The following is a 26,870-nucleotide window of genomic DNA, read 5'->3' as shown; positions in this document are numbered from 1 at the left end:
TTTTCTGCAGCATTTCTTTCTTAGAATTTTATTCTATTTATTTTGCAGGTAGAGAAAGAAGGAGGAGGGAAGGGAGAGGGGAGAGAGAGATTTCATCTGTTGCCCTACTCCCCAAATGGCCATAATCACCAAGGCTGTGCCAGTCTGAAGCCAGGAACCCGGGCGTTCCTCTAGGTCCCCACAAGGTTGGGCCGTCTTTCACTGCTTTCCCAGGTGCATTTCAGGGAGCTAGAGTAAAAGTGGATCAGCCGGTTTTTGAAACATGACCAGCGTACAATGACGGTGTCGCAAGCAGCAGCATAACCTTCCGTGCCACCCTGCTATCCTCTGCGGTGCCTCTTTAAAATAGGTAGTGTTAGATTCCACTCAAGCTACTGAGGCAGAACATGGAGAGGTGGGACTGAGCAGCATCCTAAGAGGGAAGAAAGATCTAGAATAAAAGTTTTGGTTGGGGGGATAGAAAAGCAGTGTAGCAATGGTTTATAAACAGATTCAGAGTGAAGAAGTTGTTTCAAGTTAATGTGGTGGGGGGCAATAAAAAAATGGAAAAGATCTGAAGCAGAAAAGCCCGTTTTAAACAATCCTCACGTCTCTCTTGCATGTCCCGCTGTTGGCGTTGTTCCTGGGGAGGGAGATCTGTGGGCGGCATTACTGTGCTGGTGGACATTCCCCTTGCCTTGATGACGGGGTTCCTGCACTTTCTTGCGCTTCTCTTCCTGTCATACAAATGAGATCAGGTAGAAGCTGAGATTTCTGAAAGCACTACCAACTCTGTGAAACACATTTCCAGAAGTCTTCACATGGAGGCTTCCAGTGTCATGCCAAGAAAAACAAACCTACTTCATTTTTGTTATTCATTGCAGCTTTTAAATTTAGAAATAAAAATAGCGCTTACAGACAATATGCTCAAATAACACAGATAACTCCTAAGTGCTTTCCAGCCCCAAGCTTACTAGTTGCTAATATTTTCTTTTTTTTCTTAATTATTTGGTTATTTATATATTTATTTAAGACAATTATTTTTATTGTTGATGATTTTTACATAGTTGATTAGGGTGCAAGAGGTCAAGGGCTACAGGAAGGTGGGTGAGCCCATTATTTCTACATTCTCTTTCTTTTTCCTTTCTGCACCTGGGGGAAGAGGGACGATTGGGGAAAGCCGCACCCAGCCTTCCAACCGCTTCCATATCCTAGGATGGAGGACAGCCACCTGACGCCATCCCAGGGTCCCCGAAGTGGGGCAAGCTCTGCCAACCTTGCCAAGCATGATGAAATCTCTCTAGAATCCATGGGCTGATATAGTCCATCTTCAAGTCTCTGCCCATGTATTCACTGCCAATGCTTGGCTGGGGTAGTTGTTAAATTTATTCTGTCCTCCATCCTCTGTTATGGTGCCAGGTGTCCTCTGCAGGCTCCGATGGACTGCCATATCCTCCATGTGCACCTGGGTATGCTGTCTACTTCTCCATCTAAGCCACCGAGGAGGCCCAGCTCTGACACATCCACTCCATTGTAAGACCATGGAACATGCAGTTTTCTCCATGTTTGGGGTTCCAAGTCCAGCAATTCAGTTGGGGAGATCCCCCAAGAAACTTCATCTGAGGTGGATTCTTATGTGTGGTTGCCAGTACAGGGTCTGGTACAGTCCATCATACACACTGGTAGTTGCAGTTGCTGGGTCGGTTCTGTCTCCAGCCCTGTCTTCTACATAAACCAATGGGGGTTGGAGCCCAGTCAGATCCTGCCCACCACACATGCAGCTCTCATGCAAACCAGTGGGAACTGCAGCCTAGTCGGAGTGACTCACAATAACACCCACCAGCCCTCCCCTGCCCTGGTTCCCATGCTTGCCAGTATGTACAGCAGACTGGTCCAGTTTGTCCCACATCCCATTCAGCTCTCTAAAACATCAATGGGCATTGAAGCCCAGTTCAACCCAAACAGCCCCACTATACAGCCACACACATGCTGGTGGGTGCCACTTTCTGTCTAGTCATGCCTGCCCCAGTCCTGGTTCTCAGGCTCATCAGTCAGAGTGGCAACTCAAGGGGGAGATGCCCACCGTTTCCCTACTTGGCCCACTCCCACTCCTGGATCTTTCACTCTCCAGGTGGTTCTGCAGTTTGGCTTGACAGAATTAGCCTCCTGTGCCAGCATCTGCCAGCTGATGCTGCGGCAAACCCCGGCCAACCCATACCCACTCTGGCTTGTGCAAGCATCAGTAGGAACAGTAAAACCAGCCTGGCTTTCCCCTGATCCAGCTCACATGAGGCCAACAGGTTGAGGGGGGCATTGCCAGACTGTGCCTCAGTGCCCAGCCAGTACACATGAGACCATGCTGGACCACCATTCCCTGTAGTTGCTAATAGTTTCTACGTAGGATGTATCCTTCCATTTTTCTAAAAGAAGGATTTGTCATAAAATTCAGACCCCACATTATGTTTTGTTTTACTGTTCCTTTGTTCATTTCAAATGTCACTTTTTTGTGGTCACGATGAGCCAATGTCAACAAGAGACTGAGTGAGAGGAGAACTGGTTTGTCACACACTTCACTCTGTCCACACCAAAGAAATGATCTCCAAAAACTCATAGTGTGTTATTTAATTATCATGCCTAAATCATGGGGCTATCTGGAAATGCAAAGCAGGTGCCAACCACCAAGTGTAATGCTGGGTTTGGTCGTAGTTGGCGAGCATGGGAGCCAACCACCCAGGCTCCCAAGGCCCCAGCCATTTTAGTCCCAGCTTGGCTCTGACAACTGAAGATCTGAGAGTGGAATTTTGGTTTTAAGAATCAAGGTGTGACACCGCCCCCACCTCCACCCCTTGCAGATGGCTCCCTGACAGAAGCCAGAGGCGTACACAGCGAGATGGCGCCAGGCAGAAACATAGTAGACAGACGCCTCTGCTTTAATGCTCTGTCCCGAGGCTGTTTCCCTAGCGCTTTGTCACAACAGAAAGCTGCAGTGTGGTAAGACTGTTTTGATGTACTGGCAGTCTGAATGCTGTTATTACAAGGGTGCCAGGAACCCCTGTGTTTCTAAAATATTCACAAGTAAATTGAGTAATTTTACATGAGATATTTTGAAGGTACCAAAATGACTCTCAGCTCATGTTGTGACTTTGGGATTTGGGTTAAGTACACAGACTGTGGAGTGGATGGCTAACTGAATGGTTTAAACCCCTGGCCTTAACCACAACACAATGTGTACATACAGTCCCCGAATCCTGCTGTAGATTCTTACTTCTAGCAATGCAGACCCTGGAAAGCAGCAGTGATGGCTAACATAACTGTGATCCTGCCTGTGGGTAGCCTGGATTGAATTCCTAGCATCCAGCCTCAGCCCAGCCTCAGCCCAGCTCTGGCCATGGCAGGCTTAGGGGGAGGGAACTAGTGGACAGATCTAGCCTAATTGTGTGTCTGACTGCTTGGCCCTCTCTGTTTGCCTGTCAGGTAGATAGGAAAAATGTGGGCTAGAAAGAAGTTCAGGCTTTGAGTGAAGACCGAAGAATCTCAAAAGAGAATCCCTGGGTGAATGAGTGTATGTGGCCATGCTTCTCTTTATGAATTGCTTTCTGGGAATGGATAGGATCAAGCTGGTTGTGTAAGCCAGGAAGGCAGGACAGGCATTGCCCTTGGGTAAGGTGAATGGGTTCAGGGTCATGGGCGGGAGGGCGGGTAGCTTCCTCAGACTGAAGGTGCTTGGGTTTAAGGAATGGATTCATGGAAGTGCCATTCAAATGGGAACATTGGTCACCTTTCAGCTGTGCATTTGTTTTGTTAATGGGTGTGCTGTGGGCACTACTAATTTGTCTGCCTATAACGCTTTGTGAGAGTGGCAAAACCTTTGCTCAGGACCGAAGGCACTAATGGAGGTTACAGTGCAAACTGTAAACTTTTATTCCCTTAAGCCAATAGGACCTGAGGAACTGGAAGATTCAGTGTCCTTATGCCTGCATGAACCTTATGTAGCAGTTTCCTTCTTGGAGTTTTATTTTTTGTTCAATAAAGGATGTCAAAATGTGGATACTCCAAAGTACTCCCAATAGTTACAGTATGTTACATTTCTCATTAGTTTGGGGGCTGTAAATAGCTCATTATGTGGCCAGGGAAGAACAGTCTCAATCCTGGAGACATGGAGTGCTGTCAGAGGGTGACCACTCCCTGGCCACCCCTTGCAGGGCTGTCCAGATTCCATTTGCAAAGGAGAGGCTACACAGCGGGGATCTGCTCTGGACTGGGAGACAGACGAGCTCTAACTCTGTCCTTCTCTGTTCTTTCTCAGTACTTCGGCTCCTGAAAGAGGGGGCGGATCCACACACTGTCCTGTCTTCCGGAGGGTCTCTACTCCACCTGGTAAGAGCTTCAGTGGTTGGTGACACCTTAAGACGGGGTTTCTCATGGGGCTGGCAACATGGTGGCAAATTGTACATCTGAGAGATCAGAAATGATGTGCTTCAAAGGGACAGACTCGAATACTTAGCTGCACCCATGGTTAATTCTGCACTGCAGCTTGCAGTTGTCATAAAACAAAGGCAAGTAGGCCTTGTCCGGAAGAAAATGCTTTGAAGAAAGAAGTCCAGTGCGGTGGCTCTGTCGTACACTGGTGGGCAGCCCTCTGTCTTTCCCTGTACAGTTCCTCTATTGTTAAATGCTATTTTGCTCTACCCTATGTGACCTGGCTCATGTAAGTGTGAATCAAATCCACCCTCTATTCTTTTTTAATGTTGTGTCATTTAAAAGGCTGAGTAACAGAAAGAGCTGGCTCACTCTCCCAAGTTTCTGCAAAATCCAAGTCTTGTGCGGGCTGAGGCCGGAAGCAAGGGTCTCCATGTCGGTTCTTCATCAGCTGCTTCCCAGGAACAATAATAGGAAGCTTTGCTGGAAGTGTCAGCAGTCAGCTGGCAGGTATCTCAATGCTAGCATTCCTTGGCCCACCACTCTGCGCCTCCTACTGTCTCTTATTTTGGAAACAAGAGATAGTTAAGTGAATAAATAAGTGAACACCTGGAAATCTTTTTTTTAGAGATTGATTTATTTTTATTGGAGAGGCAGATTTACAGAGAGAAAAGGAGAGAAAGAAAGATCTTCCATCTGCTGGTTCACTCCCCAAGTGGCCGCAATGGCAGGAGATGAGTCAATCTGAAATCAGGAGCTAGGAGCTTCTTCCAGTTCTCCCTTGCAGGTGCAGGGTCCCAAGGCTTTGGGCCGTCCTCAACTGCTTTCCCAGGCCACAAGCAGGGAGCTGGATGGGAACTAGAGCAGCCAGGACATGAACCAATACCCATATGGGATCCTGGCACATGCAAGGCAAGAACTTTAGCCAATAGGCTACTGTGCCAGGCCTATCAAACTCTAATTTTAATTAATGACACTAATTTGTTGTTAAAGGAAGTAGAAACTGCAGGCAGATATGTGGCCTAATGGCCACGATGCTGTTTAGATGCCAACATAACATACTGGAGTGACCTAGTGTGATTCTCAGCTCTGGATCCTGGGTGGGTAGCTAGTGGTGGCTGTAGTGTTTGCATCCTTGCCACCCGTGGAGGACACCTGGTCAGTGTTCTTGCATTCGGCCCCATCTTGGGGCTACCATGGGCATTTGGGGAGCACATCAGTGGGTGAGAGGTCCTGTGTGTTTGTCTGCTTGCTGCCTCTTGAGTAAAATATTGAAAGATACATTAATAACGTAATAAAAGAGAAAGTGGTACCCAATAAACTTTCAAGAAATCGGGGATGCAAGTAATCATAAATCAGTGGAACAGAAAGCTTAAAATATTGAAGGGGAGTTTACACAGTGCTATAGATGGTTGTTGCCTGCATTGGAAAGGCATTTCCAGGTTAAAGTTTGCCATTTCTGGTGTGTTTGATTATGAAACCTGTCCGTTTCATACTTCGATTATTACAGGATTTATAAAACATGTTAAAGAGCCATACCTCCTGATCATTACCTCCTGGATTTCTTCTAGACTGGGAGACGACATGAAGAGCCTTCCCTCTCTGTAGTCAGGAGTTTCCCTTTGTGGTCACAGCATAGCTCAGCACGAGCTTCGACAGTCGGCCTGCTGCCATCTTGTACTGAGGACAGAGTTTTCCATGCAGAGCAGGCTGTTGTTGCTATCACAAGGGAAGTGTTACTTCTGAACATTTGTCATGTGCATTGTGTGAGTTGTGGACAGAGAGGTTAGAGGCAGAGAGAGAGACAGGAGGAGTGAGGAGGAGGCGGCTGAGAAAGCTGACTGGGCCAGCACTTCTTCACGTGCACATGTAACTGGTCTGACTTCTGACAAGCGCTGTGTCTGTACAATCAGTCAATCTGCAGGCACTTCCTTTATTTCAAAAATAAGACCTGGACGCTACCACCTCTCACCCCAGCTCCCCTTCTGTCCTGCACTGCCGTCTCCCCTCTGCATCTTTCTCACTTGTCCCTCTGGTGCTTGCTTTGCCTGCGTGTAACTCCATCCGTCACAGCTGCGACACTGTCACACTCCAGTCACTTCTTGTCCACCAGGGAAGCATGCACAGTCCTGCCCATGTCAGCATTGTGATTGGTTGCCAGGTTCCAGTCCACATGTGGGTGACTCACCTCTAGTCACTCCCTCGTGGTCTCTGTTCCACCTACAGTGGTCACACACCTGCTCCTGAAAAGTGGGCCTGGAGACCTCGTGCTTTTGCTTCTTGACTTACTGTCTACCTCCCTCTCTCTCTGAAGCCATTGGCCTACTTGGTCACTTGCTTTGGGTGGGTCTCTGTGTTCATGTCATTTAACCCCCACTGCTTTGCCCAGCATCCTCTAGACAAAACGGTAACCCACTGCTCTCACCCACTGTCAGCTCCACTCCCATCCCTTTGTCTGTTTTCCCAAGCTTTATTACACAATTGCTGCCCAAAAGGCTGTAGGTTCACATGACTATTTTCTGTTTACTAGAATGCCAGCCTTGGCTTGGGTACTTCTCCATTTACATTTCATAGGAGTTAGCCAGACATGCAGAAGATACTCAGTAGACTTGTTGAATGGATATTTAATTAATGTTTTTGCTTACTTAGTCAATATCTAATGGAAATTAGAGAGAAAGGTACAAAAAAATACATTCTGTGCCCACATTGAGTTTGGTTTCCCAAGAGAATCAGAAAAATATTGAGTGCAGCGTATCTGGAAGCAGAGTGAGCCAGGCAGGAAAATCTGTATAGAACCACTCTTAGCCACCTTTGGGTTGGATATGAAGCTTTTTCTCTCTCTCCTGTCAAACCTACCCTTTTATCCAGCTCACAAGAGATGGTCTTTGCTTCTTTATAGATCTTGATACAGTGATTTGTGATTCGTGGTGTGTGCCTTCCTGAATGTGCTAGCCTGAAATTTCAAAAACCGCTGCTGTGTTTACCACTTAGTACATGTCCAGCAGGTGCTGCACAAACCCCCTTGGTGTTTGATAACTGGATGAATGAGTGCCAGTTAGCTGTCTGAGAGCAAGTAACAATAGAGCAACAATGTCTAGAGGCAGTGAAGTCACAAGAGAAGATGGAGAGTGAAGGGGGGAGGAAGGTGCGGGAGGCACTCTAACACCTGTTGATGGTGTTTTATCTCATGTAAAGGACACGTGCTTGAGACAAAGGGCGAGGAGAGGAGAGGAAGCCTCGTGGCCCTCGTGGCCCTCGTGGCCCTCGTGGCCCTCGCGGCAGCCGAAGAACCGAGGATCAGTGCTGGAATCCTCTCTTCCTGGACTTCCTGACTAAACAAAAACAAATGAAAAATTGCAGGTTGCCAGAGAGACAAAATTACAGGGTTTTAAAATGCCTTAGGTACTGGAAAAGGCAATTTAGCTATCTAAAATGTCAAGTGAGAGGCGCATGGCTGTTTACCCACCTCTCAGACCTGTGTGCTGAAGCCCTAATTACACATCCTCAGACTCGGAGAGAAAGGCAGCGTGGGCTTGTGCAGGGCCTTGGGTGGAACTGCAGAAATGCTGAGATTAGCTGAGTGGTGGATGTTCCACCCCATTATCATTCATTCAGGACAGCATTCCAAGTGTTGGTCTCCCTAAGACAGTTCTCAGAAGGACAAAAAAGTTGGGGATTAAACATTCCTTCAGGAATTAGGTAAATACTTGCATTTTTAAAATTGTATCTTTATCTTCTTCCTTTTAAATAGTCACATGTCAGACATTTGACAGATGTAGGGTTCCGTGATGGATGAAACATGATGGCCTAAAGGAGTGATATCTACACCCCAGGAACTTAGTCTCCTGCGAATAACATAGGAGAAAAGTCATGTCTAGGCAGTGAAAACAAGACTTATGTGAACATCCCATAATGTTATGCATTAAGAGCCTTAACAAATGAACGATTGAGAAGCACCCAAATGGCCTACAATGTTTGGAAGCATCCACATGGAATGTAACCCCCTGACGGGTTCTTTGTTTCACTGAGCCAATTCCAGTTTAACTTCATGATATTGAAACAATGAAATCCCTGTAGTGGCCAAAGGCAGTTTTGGGAAGGTGTGTGCAGTACAGCCGGATGGGGGTTGGCAGACAGAAAAATGGACAATTTTTTTTTTTAATAACTGACACCATATCTTGAGAGCAGAATAGAAACTTTCTTGAAACTGATTACAGTTGGAGGGGGCAGTGCAGTCTTTTAATTTTTACCATTTCCTTTTTGTGTTGTTTAACACAAAATAACAACACATGGATATTACATGTAATAGAAGAAACTATTAAAATCACAAGAATTATGTTTTTATTAGAAGCTTAAATTTTAAATGCTTTGCATATGAGAAAATCTGTGCTCTGATCAAAGATGCTCTTTCAACTTTACTGTGAATTTCCGTAACTTCTCTAGTTCTACCAGAAGCAGAGATAATTACCACGATAGGAGAAAATGATGTATTCAAAATTAAATAGAATGTTTTGTATTTTGACAGGAGGCAGATTATCATGGTGCCAGAGCAGTTCCTCCAAAAAAATATCTCCTCTTTTAAAGAACAGATATAGTTGGTGTGCAGAAGCTGCCAGAGCAGCTAACCCTGGTCGGCCAGCCTGAGGCATCTGGTGATTGATCCTGTGGCTTATCCTTCTGTGCTTTCCCGGGACAAAAGAAAATCCGTCCCAGAAGAAGGCAGCATACCCTCTCCAGGGGGTGTTCTTGGGGTGTGATTGGGGGCCCCGATGCATCATGATACAGCAGGAAGCAGAGGGAAAGAGATGGGAGTGTCCGTGAGAGTTGGATGGCTCTGAGATCTGAGCGTGAATGGCTATAGGGAGCTCAGGATGCTGGAGTGGGTAATGGTGGCTGTGCTGGGAATCGGGTCTCAGGATGCTGGAGTGGGTAATGGTGGCTGTGCTGGGAATCGGGTCTCAGGATGCTGGAGTGGGTAACGGTGGCTGTGCTGGGAATCGGGTCTCTCAGCCTTCCCCCACGATGTGACGTAGGTTTCAAATTCCTGACAACTTTTTGACAGCCAGTGTCACTTTTTGAGTGCCACAGCATCTATAACTGGAAGGACTGCAGTCTGGGATTTTAGATCCTTAGGGCAGTATCTAGATGTACTTGAACAGACGCTGGGACCTGGCCCTGCGTTGTGAGTGGATTTTTAGCATGACTACCTGTATACAAGGCTTAACGTTAAAAGGGCAATCGAAAATGAGATTGTGATGATTCTTGAAATGTTTCCAGAAACCCAAGAGACTGGCTTTTCCATTTTTGAGTGCATGCACCACACAGGCCTGATTATTCCAATATCAGCTGGTAAAAACGGATGGTGGGGCATTACCATCTGGACTTGGTTGTTGTCAGTTCTTATGCCTCTGCAACCAGGAAGGGAATCTTGCTTGGGAGGACAAAGCATTGCCTGCAGACTCCTTAGATAATTCTCTGCTTCTTCCCCCATCATGATCTTCACTTGTACAGAATTCTTTCCAGGAGAAACCTTAGTGATGTCCAAGACAGGTGTTCCTTTAAGTATTATCACCCTGAAACTCACTCTGTTAAAAATGACTTCCTCATTTCTAACAGTTGTGTTGTCAGCCAGATGGACCAAACTGCTCCTGCATGGACAAATGGCTCCTCCTGCTTTCTCATGCTCTTTCCATTGTGTTGCTCTCCATGCTGTCCAGGCAGTTGCTGGCCTTGCCCACTGGAGCTCTGACCTGGCTACATTAACCCCTTAAATGTCAGCCATTGATTTAAAAAGGGCTCTTGGTTCATTAAACCTGTCCTCTGGGATGCCTAATACTGGGCCCAGGATAGGTCTCCTGTAGGTATGTGTCTAATTGATAGATGTATGACTGTCTCAACACAGCCCCAAGTCCTCCAAGAGTAGCTCCTGTGATGAACTGCAAATCCGATGGTCTCTTTCTTGAACTGGTATAAGTTACTGCCTCCTATGACTTTGTAGAAAACTATACATGCTTGCCCAAAGAGCCCACATTGCTGAACTGCACGCCCAGATTCTCAGAGATATTTATGGAGTCATTTAAATGTGAATATGCATTGCCCAGGGCAGTGCCTGCGGTGCAGTGTTCCCCAGTAACCTTTCACCAGCTGTCAAAGCATTCACTCCGAAGGGTGACTCTTCCAAGGATGTTAACATTCTTGGCTGCTTACTGCTGATGCTTTGGAATCGCTTTACTCCTGGTCGGCTTCATACTCAGGTCAGTTGGCCAGACTTCAGATGGAAAGGCTCGATAGAGTGCAAGTTAAGGGATTCAGGAGACTTAGCTATGGGGAGGTGTCTGGGGAATAACAGGCAAAAAGTACCTGAAGTAGAAAACAGTGCTTGTGTGTTACTGAGGCCGAGAAGGGGTGAGCCTCGGACTGTGACTCCGGCCCAGGCTGAACTGGGCAGCCTCATGCATCCATGTCAAATACAAAGAGCTGCACAGAAATTACAATGATGTCAACATTTTTTGAAATGGGGACAAATTTGAAATACGTTTGCTAATGATACCAAGCGATCAGCCTGTTTCTCTCTCTGTGGAAATGTTTTTGAACCACTGAGAATCCACAAAGGACACGGAAATGAGACTGCCACTAATCCATCACTTTCCCCCTCCCAATCGCCCAAATGTCGAGAGGCTCACATATAGAGAAAAATAAGTCTATTTAAATGGAGATAGCTATGAAGATATAGCTGTAATCGTAATTTAGTAGGGCTATACATAGTACATGATATTCATGCTATAATCAATCCAGCAACAAAACTGAATGCTATCCCAGTAGCTCTAATTTCCTTACCATGATTGCTCCGTAATCAAAACAAAAAACATGGAAAACAAGCTCCAATCCCACATATTGGGAAAATGTACATATTGGGAAAATGATCATTGCAGCAGGTTCAGCCCTCATGTGAGAAAAGCAAGGTAATTTCCTTGCATAAACCATGAAATTTGGTGAGTGAAGTTTAAATATTTGAATTGATTCTCTTATTTTTCTGAGTGACATATTCATTAGCCAATCAGTAGAACAATACTGATGCCAAGACAGAGGGCAACAAAAGTGGATTTTCAGGTTAAAATTGTCTTTGTCATTTGGTTTCTCAGGTCTTTGGTCTATATGGAGTTTGCACATTGAGAAATACTGTTTTTGTTCAGAAGCATTTTGTAGCAGTTGAAAGAACACAGTGCCTGCTCGTCGCTTGCTAGTTGTACCATTAAAGGCGTGAGCAGCCCCAGCACACAGACCATGGCCTGCTCTGTGTGTGTCAGCTCCAGGAGGCAGCGTGGATATCCAGCCATGGTGTGGGAGCTTGCAGAGTCGGGAGGACTGTGCTGATGGCACTGGCAGGTGATGGCAGTGACGTCCAGGACGGAAGGCAGTTGATGCCTCAAGTAGGCTGGAGAGTCCAATTCTGGTGGTCCCTCCTCTGTGGAGGGTGCTCAAGTTGGACACAGATCTATTGTCAGGGTTCCCAAGACTCCATGGGAGAGAGAAGTCGTCAGGTTGGAAGCCGAGGATGTTCACGGTGGATTTAGGAATTAGGACATTAACCTGAACATCCAGTGATTCTTTGGGGAGGGGGATTCACTTTATTAGTATTTTAGTTTTATTTTTTTTAACATATTCAATGTGGTGATCTATGAAATTCTAATGATTACAGAAGACTTTATCCACAAGCTCAGAAGATGCCCGGGCTGTCGGGGTTCTGGGGGATACTAATGTTAGCTGCACTGCAGAGGCTGCGCAAACTCCATATGGACCAAAGACCCGAGATGGTGTCTGTAGGGACAACACCTTCCATTGAGATATTCTGGACATTTTCAGATGGGGAAAATTTGTTTACAAAGTTCTGGGTTCTAAAGGCTTGGTGGGAAAGAGGCTGATGGCTCCCTGGCTAGTGAGGGACTTGGCATTCAGGAAGCGTGTGGCACACAGTCCCTCAGAGACTGTGCCACGATGGGCTTCAGGCTCTGGTGTCCCATCCTGGAGCTCTCAGTTCCATTTTTGATGGGAGGCCTCACATTTTTGTGTTGCGCAGGGCACCACTCCGACTGTGTTCCTACTTCTGCCTGGCACCAGAACAAGTAGATGAAGGTGACCAGTGCTTGCTCCTGGCTCCAGGCTGAGGTAGCAATGGCAGGTGGTGGCAGAGTTCTGGTGAGCATGATGGCATGTGACCACCAAGTGTCTCCAGAAATCGCCTGCAGCAGGGAAGTGGGATACTGATTTGCTACTGAAGAAGATTGATGCTGGGGAGGATTCCCTCTACTGGAAATGTTAGTGTAAGCACGCTGCACGGGTGTGCTTAACCACCTTAATCTTTTCCGACAAGTGTGATTACAAGGTATTTATTGCTGTCAAATTATTATTCATAGTGCTCTGAAATGCAAGTCTAAAAATCACATCATGCAAGAGGGCTGATATCACCTTCAACATTGGAACTAATTAACTCTTTTAGTGAAAGACATTGGAAACCGGAGCCTCAGGTGTCTTTGAATTACACATGTGGATTCCTAAGGTGCAGGGTGGGGCGTATCTTGACAAGGACAGGAGGAGAGTCATGTGGCTGTTTGTTATGCAGTGAGCTGTAATAAAAGATACCAGGACTAGAAGAGGAATTACTTGCACATGAACTTCCTGAAACCAATTGGATCCAGGCTCCACATTTTAAAGCCAATTTATTGGAATTTACTGAGCGGTAGAACTGTGCCCTTGATTGCCTCTGTCCTTGTATCCAAACCTGGTATTGCTGTGTTCCACTTCTCAGGGACCCAAAGAGGGGATGTTTTGACTCCATCTAATCAGGATCAGATACCCCGATACCTTGGTTCCAAAGCAGAAGCTCTGTCACCAGCAGCATGTCTGCCATCGCTCCAGGCCCTTGCTTGCACCCTGTGAATGAACTCTGCTAATGACCTCATCCCCTGGGACCTCACGTTGAGGTTTTGCATTGTAGTTGTAGTTCACTCGGGAGACAGGCCACGCAGGCTGTGTAACTGTGAACCACAGCTATACAGCATTTTAATGGTTTTAACATCCTGCTTTGATTACTCTAACATGTTTGTCTCCTGGTTTTGTTTTTATTGATCAGTTTTTCTCCAATTTTCAGTGCTTTTCCAGGCATCTACAAATACCCTTTTTTTTTTAAGCACAGACAGAATAGATCTGTTACTAGCACAGACTGTATCCACAAGCTAAGGGTGCAGTCCAAGTCTCCCGTGTAAGTGGCAGGGACCCGGGTACTTGAGCCATCATTGTCACTCAGGAGATGTGGCAGAGAAGTCAGTCCACGCAGCTGTACGCCCTTTGGTTGGGACAGAACAGTGTTTGCAGTGTGACAGATGTCCTCCAGAGAGACAAGACTGCTGCGTTGATAGATGAGGCCAGTGGTGCGAACTGGCGCTGCCTTACGAAGTTTAGGTGCTGTGTACCTTCTCAACAGTTCTTTCCCCGTCCCTGGTTCCTTTACTGGAAAGCCTGTGCTGCCGAGCCACCGCTCAGGGGCCTCAGAGTCCCAAACCCTTTCAGTGGGTAGCTGTGCGCTCTCCCTCCCACTGGCTTGCCCCGCTTGAGCTGCAGGCATTGTATGAGTGGGCCGCCGTCCAGCAGGGTTACCCCTCATGTGTTGCCATTTGGAATCTCATGCAAGGTCGAGGGCTGGTTTCCCTTGTTCCAGAGGTCATAGAAATTTTCTTTCTTTCTCTGGCCAGGCAATGAAGGACTGCCTGAAACTGGACTGCCTGGGCCAGTTACATGTTCCAGGTTGGTCGGCAATGTCATGTCCTTGATGGAATCTTGGTGATGGCCGAGCAGGCTTCGGTCAGCCTCGTGGTTAAAGGCAGGTGATGGTTACGTTCTGTGCAGAACTGAAATTCCCTAACAAAATGGAACCCTTGAGACAATACTGGCCTCCACAGCATTCTCTATTGGAGAGGCAGATGAGCTCTGAGTGTGTGCAGCAAGCGGCACCACTTCTTCCGTGCAGTGAGTGAGCCCAGAGATGGTGGCCTGGGGCCGGAACCACATGGAGTCTCGCACCTGCATTCAAAGCACTGATGAGGGACTGGGTTTCAATAGGTTCCTTTTGCTTGATATTACCATTACACATTTGGCATTAATACAACACATAGATGTAAATATGGACAAGTCTGGTATAAGGCCAGGAAATTTGCAGAGCTCAGTGCTGGGTGACTATGAGGGACTTTTCAAAATATGTTACAAATTCAAGTTGGTAATAGCAGAACCGTAAGAAAAATGACAGGCCCCATTCCCATACAGCTGCATGGACTGTGCATTTGGCAAGTCAGGCCTGACTTCTCTGTCATGTTTATTTTTGTGTCATCTATTCATAGAAAATAAGGACAACGTCAGTTTCTGAATAGTTTGCCTTGGGAAATTATGGAATATCTATAAAATAAAATATGAATTTATGAATATTTATACTGGAAAACTTAAACAGTTCACTTTTGCAATGCTGCATGTGCAACGCCTTCTAGTCTTATGCCCCCAGGGTCAATGCCACGTGTGAGAATTGTGGAAAATGAGAGAAGAAAAATTTTGGAGAATCTTGTTTACTTTGGGTACAAGAAGAAAGGATCATTTTATTCTTTTGGAAATGACAGGCAATGCATGTTGTAAAACAAGACAGTCGTGTGACCGAATCAGCATTTTACAAAGATGATGATCGTAAATCAGTCAAGGTCTCTGCAGCTGAATAGTAATCTATAGCCATTTTAAGGTGTATAGAACCCAGCTGTATAGAAACTAATAATTGTAATGTCAATGTAGAAGTCATAGGATGTGGTTCAGAACTTGTACTCCTTTTTTGTTGTTGTTGTTTTCTCTCTCTCTCTTTGAACATGCTGGTTACACAATATCATGTCAACTAATCCCATTACGTTGTAAATTGTTACTGATGTAATGTCGGGACTTTCAATTGATTGGGATGATACTCTTTCGGCTGTACCTTCAGACCAGACTGTCTCCCCATGAAACTGTTGAACTTATCTGCACAATAAGATGCTGGACTCTATGCTTTGTAGATGCTTCCAAGGAAAAAAAATCTCAACTGAATTTGATCTGTGGTGATGCAACAAGATGGAAGAATCTACTATGGGGGAGGGGGAAGCGGGTTTTGGGGAGTGGAATGGGGAATCTCAGTGCCTGTAAAACTGTGTCGCATGATGCAATGTAATAAAAAAAAATTCACAAGAAAAAAAAATCAAGGTCTCTGATAACCTCATTGCTCAGGAAGACCCCACAAGTAGGATATTTGGATTGGCTTAATATCCCCTCCTGTTTTGTCCGCATTCTTTCTGCCCATGGACGCAGTGTCCCTCCAAGCCTGATGTGTGTCCTTTACCTTGTAGGTCAGTGGGGGATGAAAACGCATTCTTTAGCATTTAACTTTCAGAATTGTCTCTGAACTGAAGTGTGCAGTGTTGAGGTCTCCCGTTTCTTCTGTTTGTTTCTTTCAGTGTGCTCGGTACGACAACGCCTTCATCGCAGAGGTCCTCATTGACAGGGGTGTCAATGTGAACCACCAGGATGAAGACTTCTGGACGCCCATGCATGTCGCTTGTGCTTGTGACAGCCCTGAGGTCGTCCTGCTGCTCGTATCAGTGAGTCAGCCAGTTCGTTGATCTGCTGTTGAAATGCCGTAGCACATGCACAGCCATACATTCAGCTGATAGGATCTCATAATATGGAAATACTTGAACTGAGAAAAAATGTGTGTATGTCATTTATTTACCTAGGACACAGATAATTAGAGACTAAAGTTGAGAGTCATGTAGTTTGTGAAAATTTGGAAGCTATGCCAAGGTTGGCTGGTGCTTTTTCTTAGAAGTTGCATGACTGCCATCCTACTTGGTCTTTACTAAGTTGTTTGATAGTTTGATTTTCCAGTTCATGCTCACCTTCCTGAAATTTAGCCAAACAGCAAAATCTTTAGGTTATAGCAGAATCTTTTTTTATTCCCTTGCTTTTACTTAGTAGAGAGGTGGCATCGATGTTTGTTTCTATGAAAAGGAAAACTTGAAATTCTAACAGCTTTCTGACTGGTAACACACGACACTCATTCATTCAGTGTGCTTGTGTGTGTCTGTGCCGAGAGGAGTCCGTAGTGAAGAGTAACAGCACCAACAAAGAGAGCACGACCTTCTATCTTTTGGAACTCATGTTGTATTGGTGAGAAGTTAAAGAAAATTTAAAAAAAATGGTGTGGCATTACATTGTGGATTCAGTGAAAGAAAAGGGGCCTGAATGACTTCTTCCTTCGTGACCTAGGCACTGGGAAGCATGCATGAGATTGCTGCTGTCAGTGTTGGTTGTTGGAGGTTCAGGAAATTGGGCTTAAAATGTGTATTTTTGAAGTTTTTTTCACGTTCATCAGGATGCCATCTCTAAAAATGATGGCATTGATCCCTCTGATAACGGTTATAAACTATTATAAAGTAGTGGCCTGCGCATGTGTGGCCATCATATGTATGTAACAACATTTGAATGATGCTGGTTTAAGTGAATCACAAAGGTTTTATGTTTCAGAGTGGGCTTCACTCCTGAGCATTGGTCGGTGAGTTTGCCAAGTGGCTTAGTAACTGGCAGATACTAGCACTTTGCGTCTATACAGCGTTCCCTGCTGCCAAGCGTTTGTATATGTACCTTGTGGTTATGAACTCACTTAATCCCCACTTAATTCTGTTGCTTAGGTGCTGGTGGCTTTGCTTTTTGTGGGTGAGGCCTAGATGCACTGGGCGGCAAATCTACCTGCTGGAGGAAAGATGACGATGGCGGAGATGAGAACCGATCTCTTAAGTGCCAGCTGCAGAGGCAGAGCCCCCGAGCGTCACTGGGGCCATTGCTCTACTGCTCGTAAAGTAACACAGGACTCTAAGTCTGCCAGTGGGCTAATATCCCAGTTCTCATTTCAGTCTCACAGGTCTTTTTGTCTTTAAAGCACAGCCTCTGGCTTGGTCAAGCAGAGTCACTTCTTGTGCTTGAGCTAGTGAATACTGAGCACCTTCCCTTCTTCCCTTAGGGACATCGCGAGGTTACATCCTTTCCCCTCTGTTCTCAGCGGTTTCATCAACATGGCTATACATAAACTTGTTTTATGTATGCTTCTGTTTAAAAACTCTGTTTTCAGTGTCTGATGTTGATCCATTACTGTTGAACTCACAGCCAATAGCAGCACAAAGGATGCTGAATAAACCTTGTCTAAGACACCTGGTTTCCCTTCTTCCACTTACGAATGCTAGATCGTGCTTTAGGACTACCTGGGGGGGATTTTGTGAAAACTCACAGATGTGGAAAATGTTAAATAGACAAAAATAAGTAAACGGGCCTGTTTACCCTGTAAGACTGGAACAAGGGGCAGAGATGATCCGTTGTTTGGCCTTGGCTGCCGGTGTGCACACACTGGGTGTCCACCATCGCTCATCACTCGGTGTGGATCCATGGATGGCCACAGAGGCTTTCAGAGTAGTGATTGTGCTTGCAAATAATCCCTAGCAAATACATGACTTTGCATGCATGGAATGCGTGAGTAGTGACCACCACCTGTATCTATTACTGCACAGAACTATTGACTTTTTTCAGAAGAGTAAGTATGAATTACCAATCAGCTAAAGCCAGTATATTTTAGGTATTGAGGCAGGTCAAAAATCATAGATTTATGCAGTAACTTTTTATTTTAAAAGTGTTTATTTTCATTTACTTGAAAAGCATAGTGACATGGAAAAGAGAAGGAAACAGAGAGATCTATGCTGTGTGTGTGTGTGTGAGAGATTAGCATGTTGGACCAGGGCATCTATGCCTCGTGTGTGTGTGAGAGATTAGCATGTTGGACCAGGGCATCTATGCCTCGTGTGTGTGTGTGTGTGTGTGTGTGTGAGTGTGAGAGATTAGCATGTTGGACCAGGGCATCTATGCCTCGTGTGTGTGTGTGTGTGTGTGTGAGAGAGAGAGAGAGAGAGAGAGAGAGAGAGAGAGAGAGAGAGAGAGATTAGCATGTTGGACCAGGGCATCTATGCCTCGTGTGTGTGTGTGTGTGTGTGTGTGTGTGTGTGTGTGTGTGCACGCGCGCAAAACCAGCAGGTTAGACCAAGGCATCTATGCCGTGTGTGTGTGTGTGTGAGAGAGAGAGAGAGAGAGAGAGAGATTAGCATGTTGGACCAGGGCATCTATGCCTCGTGTGTGTGTGTGTGTGTGTGTGTGAGAGAGAGAGAGAGAGAGAGAGAGAGAGAGATTAGCATGTTGGACCAGGGCATCTATGCCTCGTGTGTGTGTGTGTGTGTGTGTGTGTGTGTGTGTAAGCAGCCTGTAAGACCAGGGCATCTATACTCTGAGCAGGTACTTGGAGAATATCCCGACACTGCTGAGTCCCTGCTGCTTGAGAGGGCTGCCAGAGGCTCAGCTCTCTGCGCTCGGTCATCAAGAGTCTGGCCTCTGAGGAGGACTTCTTGGTGCTCAGGACTTTTTTGCTTTAACTTGCAATCAAAGCTTTGTATTGATCTGCAGCACGCTGGTTCTGAATGCCTGCGTTTCCCTGTGCAGTGTGACCACAGCTCCTGAGCTGCTCTGCAGTGTAAGCCATCCTGCAGCTGTGAAGAGTATGCGTGTTTTAATAACTCACTGCAGTTTAGATCACAGGAAGCAAATCTGCTTCATTTTGGTGTCAATTCTTTTGAAGGAAAAATCACCACACTTGTCTTGTGAAAATGACTGCCTGGCTGGAGACAAATCCTCTTACAATTTTGGTTGTGTAAGTGTGTGTAATATAAGGAAGCAGATTGATACTTCTTGTGTCCTGGAGCCACATAAGAAATTTTACTCTAAAAGTACATATTGTGCATACCAAGAAATTCACAGACAATAACCACAGAGTAAAATATTATCAGTTTTACTTTGCAAAGGCGAATGGGAAATAGCAAATCATCCAATTACTGCTATTACATATACTACAACAAAGTATCAACTGTTTTCATTCTTGGGAAGCGGGAGTTGTGGGAGGAAGTGACAGCCAATGAATGGGCACGTGTTAAATGAGGCTCCATGAAGACTTTGTTCACTCCGGTCACGGTGGTGTGATGACTGCTCCCAGACCGTGGCCTTCTGCGTCTGAACAACTGATGTGAATAATGCTTTGCCTGTAGGATGGCGAGCGCATGGACTGTGTCTATGGGCGGTGTGGAAGTAGATCATTTTAATGGGTCCACAGGCAACTGCTAGAACTGAACACCTCTGTCACAGCCGAAATAGGAAGTGATATCTATACACATGTGGCTTAATTTGTGTCCCGAGGCTCAAGCTGATAGATCAATGTTAAGACACTGCACAACTTCACTGCTTAGCTGCTTAGACTACTCCCGAGTCGGATAGGAATGTGTGCCATTTTGTGTTGTTTGTTTATAAATGACCCTGTCCGTCACTCTGAGCTGAAATGCGTCAGCATGCAGCCACCCTTGCTGATTCGGAAGGTCAGAGTCTTCCCTAGAAAGTGAGTGTAAATGACACACTTGATGTAAGCCTCACTCACAGTGCGAAGGATGGCACAGGGCGTCGGCTGTGCACCTGATTATCAAGGCTTTATGCAATGGCTCCACATAGATATGCCATCTCTCACTCAGCATCAGTCTTGCCTCTTCGGCTGTGCTAAGGAAATAGAAATCTTCAGGCTTGAATGCATCCAACTGATGACTAACCCCATTTATTCGCCATCTTTCTTCTATTCTTAAGCAGGTACTTGTTGTCTTTTGCAGGTTTAATCCTTCCATATCCTTTTTTTTTTTTCTTTAAGCTCTGCTCATCACCCATCAAAGGATTTCTCCCTTGTTCCTGTCTTGGGTCCCTAGTCATTCTACTTTCTTTCCCCTATGTTCATGATTATGTATCAGCGCCTGTATTAACTTAAACAAGGGGTAGAATAAGGCAAACCCACAAGTCAAAACCATAGACTTTTATATATGTTAGGTACCTGGTTAACAGACACGGTTATATATCCAAGAATTTATACATGTTCATGTCTGCTGGGTTTAATGCATAAATGGTTACACATCCAGGTGTTTATAGCTGTGTGTGTGGAACTTGGTTAATACACAGTTACACACCCCAGTACTCGCACATGTGTGTGTCCACCTGAGTCAATACACACATGTGCATTTGAGCATTTCTCAAGGTCGGCTTAGGGCCTGCAAGCAACATCAGTTCAGCAGCAAGGAGCACATGGGGCTCCAAAAGCTGAATTCAGTGAGTCGAGGAATGGGATGTTAAATTCTCAAGCCTGCATGATTTTGGAGTGCTCAGTGTAAGCAGAGCCTGTCAGACAGACACAGAATGGTGAGGTAGCCCTCCGTGACCCACACTGGAGCAGCAGAGCACAGACGGCGTCTCTCCGAGCGTGTGTGTGTGAATCAGTGAAGAACGCACACAGGCATCCCATGTACTCGTGCGCTTTCCCCACCTCCAAGGGACGTGGGCCGGCTGGTCACTCCTGCAGTGTGTGTGGGCCAGACTCCCCTCACTCTGTGAGTGTGCCGTGTGGAAAGGGAGACTTGATGTCCACCACCTCTGCCAGATGGCCAGTGCTGAGTCATTATGCTGCGTTGTGCATTTCATGTGTTCTCTTGAGTACAACCTTCCAGAAGTCTCCCTGGCCCTATTCCAGGAACACACAAAACCGCTCATTATCCCTCCTCAAAACTGCAGAATCATAAGGTGAAAAAGGGGGGGCAGGGAAAGTTGATAAATCTTTGAAGCCAGGAGGATGCCAAGGAGAACATGTGTCCCCGTGTAAATCCTGGGGCCGATAGAAGACATGCTGTGAAGAGGGGGAATTTGCGTGTAAGCCAATGAGCATGTGCAGTGGCAGTTGTAACACACATTCTGTGCATGCCTGTAGTAACAACTGAGGAAAGGTGGGGCCAGCCTGATGCTGTGCAGGTCAAGTCACTGCCTATGAGAATCCTGATTCAGACCTGGCTATTTCACTTCCAGTCCAGCCTCTGGCTCGCGTGCCTAGGAGGGCAGTGCGGGATGGCCCAGGTGCTTGAGCGCCTGTGCTCATGAGGGAGAATGCAGGTTCCTGGCTTCAGCCCAACCAGCCCAAGTCTTGCATCCATTTGTGGAATGAACTCACAAATGAAAGCACGTTCTTTCTGTCTCCCTGTCCCTTTTTCTCAAACACACACACACACACACACACTTTTAACATAAGCAAATCTTTTAAAAATAGTTGAAGTAGGTGTGGAGTATATAACATTCTGTAGTACTTCCTAACATCTTCCTATAAAGCTGAAACTGTTCTGAAATTAAAATGTTTATTTAAAATATAAGACATTTACAAATAACATTTTTTCAAAAGAAATTTTAATATTTGAAGCTTCTGAAGATCAAGGAATAGTATCTGATGTGACTTCTCAATAGTATTCCCAAAGCCATTATCTGTAACTCTTACTTCCTTTTCCAGGAAAAAAAAATCCCCTGAAATATTTATACCAGTTCTTTCCATGTAAAAGATACCTACAAAACTGCATTACATGTGGGCTAGCCTGCTTGTTAGTAAGGCCAACAATTCTTACAAGGGTTATTTTGGTTTCAAAAGTTAGTTACACAAATGGGATTATTAGAATTCTGTGATTGTTTTTTAAATTTTTTTTAAAAAGACTTGTTTTATTTTTATTGGAAAGTAAGATACTCAGAGAGGAGGCAGAACAGAGAGGAAGATCTTTTGTCACTTGATTCCCTCCCCAGGTGGCTGCAATGGCCAGAGCTCAGCTGATTCGAAGTAGGAGCCAGGAGGCTCTTTCGGGTCTCCCACACAGGTGCAGGATCCCAAGGCTTTGGGCCGCCCTCTGCGCTTTCCCAGGCCACAGGCAGGGCGCTGGATGGGAGACGAAGCTGCCGGGATTAGAACCAGTGCCCCTATGGGATCCTGATTTGTGCAGGGCAAGGACTTCAGCCACTAGGCTATCGCACCAGGCCCTCTGTGATTGTTTTAGCAAGTATTACAACCGTTCTTTATTGGCATCGATTGGAAGAGACTCTCCAATAACCCAGTATTTACTGACAATTAAGAGTTTATGCCATCAAAGTGCAAATATGGTAGGAGAATTCCACTTTAATTTGCAAGAATAAAGTACCTTAACTCATCATGGCAGATGGTTATGGTAAAGTGTTAAACATTTTTCTTATTTTTATTATTTTGCATGGTATAATTTTATAGGTGTAGGAATTTCCCCCTTTCCTCTCCTTTTTCTCTTCCCATTTTCCCTCATATTACAATAATTTAGTCCTTTAGTAACAGTTGTGAGTTTGGCATTCTTTTATGGAAATGTATCATGGTGTTGCAGGTAGACAAAGATAGAAAGTCAGGCGTCACACTGCCCCCCTGGGGTCTTCATTCAACTATCACACTGCCCCCCCCCCGGGGTCTTCATTCAATTATCACACTGCCCCCCCCCCGGGGTCTTCATTCAACTATCACACTGCCCCCCTCCCCCGGGGTCTTCATTCAATTATCACACTGCCCCCCCCCCCCGGGGTCTTCATTCAACTATCACACTGCCCCCCTCCCCCGGGGTCTTCATTCAATTATCACACTGCCCCCCCCCCCCCCGGGGTCTTCATTCAACTATCACACTGCCCCCCTCCCCCGGGGTCTTCATTCAACTATCACACTGCCCACCCCCGGGGTCTTCATTCAACTATCACACTGCCCCCCCCCCGGGTCTTCATTCAACTATCCCCCCGCCCCCCCCCCCCCGAGGTCTTCATTCAACTATCACTCTCCCCCCCCCCGGGGTCTTCATTCAATTATCACACTGCCCCCCCCGGGGTCTTCATTCAACTATCACACTGCCCCCCCCCCCCATCTTCATTCAACTATCACACTGCCCGCCCCGGGGTCTTCATTCAACTATCACCCTGCCCCCCCCCCCCCCGGGTCTTCATTCAACTATCACACTGCCCCGCTAGGGTCTTCATTCTACTTGTGTTAGAAGTGTTTGCTGCCATGTCTCTTCATTTCTCAGCAAACTAGTTTCCATGTTAGAGTTCATCAACAATAATGTGTGCGTTACTTGTTTGCCTGTGTATCTGTTTGTTTTGTATTTTGCATGAAATTTGCTTTTTTCCCTCAATCACATGATAGATCAATTTTCAAGATTTTTTTTAATAACAGAAACTTAATATAGATGTCAAAAGCTTGATGTGGCAGATATAGTAAGTGGAATGTTTTTCAAGCAGATGATAACAGAGATTTGCAGGATAATCCTGTTTCTTTGAGAGACTATGATTTGGGGGCCATTTCAAAGCATTCTTTCTCTTTGGGGGTGACCAAGAACATCTTATGAGTCATTATTTCTGAAGTTTGCGCATCAGGAGCGCACGTGGGCAGTGTGCATCTTGGTGCTCTGGTGGGACCAAGGCCTTTTGGGGCCACCTGAAGGAACCTGTGAAATGACAGCTTTCTGGGAAAAATGCAAGAGCCCAGGCCGTTTGTGCACAGATAGTAACGAGAGCAATTTCAGTTCTTTACCTGTTTAGTCTTTGCATGACACGTGAGGGATCTTCTAAAAGCTCATGGGGGGTAACTGATATGAAAGCAAAGGGTGCATGGAATTTGAAAATAAGTTGCACCCAAATAATCCTATGTTTTGATTTATTTTTCCCTGGAGAGATTTTGGGAGTCCCTTATATATAAAAAGAGCTGCCGTAGTTGGAGAGTTTGGCAGATCTCAGGTGACCAGGAGTATGTCTTGGTTTAAAATGGAGCCTGATCACCTTTGAGGCAGTGTTGGCATTTACAGAAGAGGTGTAAGGATTGAGATGGCCGGCGTTTCACACCACTCCAGTGCTGTGCATACAGGAGGCAGAGGACATACAAGGATGCTTCAGGAGAAGGCATGAGTTCATGCTACATAAGTCAGTACATAAGCCACTGATGTATGCGGTTCTCAGCCGGACTGGCACACTGAACCCCATTTTTAGCATGACCGCCACTTCTGGAAAAACACTATACCATGGTGGCTACATCTGAAAGCTTGTGAAGAGTACAGTAAAAAATTACTTTATTTGGATGCCAGAAGAACAACTGAAATTCAGGTGAGGTCTTTGAAAATTTGAAGAGTGGCCATTATGAAAAATCAGGCAAGTAGTTTATAAATTTTTGCACTAGAATAATCTTATTCTCTGATTTCTTTTCCCCTACAAAGTTCATATGTGAATTGAAAAGTCTTAAAGCGTAAAACTTATGTCGAAGTCTATGGCTAATCGTGAAGTCCAGAGCCGTTTCCTCATGTGGGGTGACAGGCTCTGGGCGACCCAGCAGCTGCATCGGAACTTAACCAGCTCACGTCCATGCCCTGGCTGCTCCAGCACTGCGCATGCCCCCGGCCCATTCATAGTATCCATTCATAGAGTGTGCGGGGTGTTTGCACAGCACCACACTGTGATTGCAGTGAGGGCTCGAGGACGTGAAATCATCCGTACTCTGAGCACTCAGGAAGACACCACGTGCACTTCGAAAATAAACAACGCATGAGGAAGATGCAGTTGCCTTTCAGCAGGAAGCATCCTGCGTGAGTGTGAGGGTTCTGAGACGTCACTGTGGTCTGGCGCTGAGGAAACCTCACGGTGTGGAGGCCACAGGGTTGTGGAGGTGTTGAATTCAGCAGTACTCTAAATGCGTGCATCGTGCTGAATGTGACGTAAATCCTTCCGAGTAAGTGGGAAAAATACCCAAATGTCTGTCTGTCTGCCAGCAGATATGAGCCCTAATAACCTTTCTCTCCTTGTTGTGGAGGTGCAATTTCCCTTTGAAGAAAACTGCAGAATTTGGTGTTGAGTATGATTACTGAAAAAAGTCAATAGTTTTAAAATTAGGATCCATCCATCATTCTAGTTTGTGATTTTTTTTTTTCTGGTTATAAAAAAGAATCGCAGAATGTAATATCCTAAAAAGCAAGTTAAAATGTTTAAAAATCATGTACTTCAGTATGATTTGATTGTTTTTTAAGTATGATGAAACTTAAAAAATTGAAGAATTTTTTAAAGAGCACCTGATTTTATATTCTTGAATTCTGACAGTGGTATACATTTGTTATAATTTCCTTTCGCCTTAAGAAGTGGGGCAGTCATGGCAGATGAAACCTGGACACAGGCATGTGGGATAAATATTTGAAACAGACCATCTGTGAAGATGCATTAAATACTCAAGAATTCTCTTAATTATGGTTATTAATGTCAGAATGTAACATTTGGAACTGCTGCTTCCATTTTAATGTAATATTTGTGGGACAGAATTTAACATAAGGCAAGTGTTGTGGCGGCCAGGGTAAGCTGGTTAGGATGCATCCATCGCATCAGAAACCGAAACTCGAGCCCCACAGCTGCTGTCCATCCAGCTCCCCGCCAACGCACAGCCCAGGATGCTGGATGGGATAGGCCAGGCGGCCATGTGGCCTGCCACCTCGTGGGAACGTTCCAGGCTCCTGGGTTCAGCCAGCCCAGTCTGGATGTGGCTGGCATTTGGGAAATGACCGTCTCTCTGTCACTCTGCCAGTCAAATAGGTAAATAATTTTAAAATGTAACATTACCGATAATCCTTAAAAGGCAAATGGTCTTGTTTTGAACCTGAATTTGGATTGCCCTTGAGTTCTCTAATTCCACTATTTTATTCAACATAAAATGTTTATGCAAGAAGGTGCAAGACCTATAGCTTCACCGTGGATATGCATTAACTTGGTTTATTGTGGCATTCCATATCATTGATCAGCATGTCCAAGGAGTTATATATTAATGATTGATTTTTCCTTTTTTACTAATTTTCTAGTAGAAGGAAAAAACTCTAAATACAAATGCGTTAACTAAAAATATTCATTTCTTGTATAGTAGCTGCATAATAGACTGTCGTATCCAGATGTGAAGGTACAGTGCAGTGTGTTCCCCTGCTTCCAAAGCAAAGATGGACTCCCAGTGAGACCGTTGGATGTGTCTTGACAATGGGATGCTGGACACTCTGCCAGTGTCTGTACCCGGAATGTCAGAACGCACTTAAATAGCACAATGATGGACTTAGCACTGCTAATGGAGGAATATGTTATTGTAATAATATGGGAGAAATAAGTTGGGGGGAGGGCATTTGGGGAGGAGCTGAGGAAAATCCCAGAGCCTGTGGAATTGCACCATAAAATTAAAAGTAAATAGAAGGAAAATATTCATTTTATGAATTAATATAATGTTTTACAAAATATTTTTGCATTTTATTATTTGGTATGGGAAATATTTGCTGAAACATCTCATAGCTAAGAGAAAAATGGCCAAATGAAGTTTTTCTGGGCTAAGTATATTTGGAAAACTTAGATGCTTACCCTCTGTTATCAAAATCTAAGAAACTTTTTTAGGCCTGCACTGTTTATTTTTTTACCCTCTT

At 45.3% G+C, this 26,870-nt stretch overlaps 1 protein-coding gene across 1 annotated transcript in view; it reads left to right on the top strand.

Moving 5' to 3' along the window:
• MYO16 (myosin XVI) overlaps window positions 1–26,870 on the top strand; it is a 361,148-nt gene that overhangs the window by 10,803 nt on the left and 323,475 nt on the right. Inside the window, exons 2-3 of the mRNA XM_040991535.1 lie at window positions 4,286–4,356; window positions 15,915–16,058. Coding sequence (XP_040847469.1) covers window positions 4,286–4,356; window positions 15,915–16,058 — 215 coding nt within the window. The remainder of the gene's footprint in view (window positions 1–4,285; window positions 4,357–15,914; window positions 16,059–26,870) is intronic.

This window comes from Ochotona curzoniae, unplaced genomic scaffold (assembly GCF_017591425.1).
Source record: "Ochotona curzoniae isolate NIBS_2020 unplaced genomic scaffold, NIBS_Ocur_1.0 contig_64, whole genome shotgun sequence".
Lineage (NCBI taxonomy): Eukaryota > Metazoa > Chordata > Mammalia > Lagomorpha > Ochotonidae > Ochotona > Ochotona curzoniae.
This window is presented reverse-complemented; position numbering and strand designations above follow the sequence as displayed.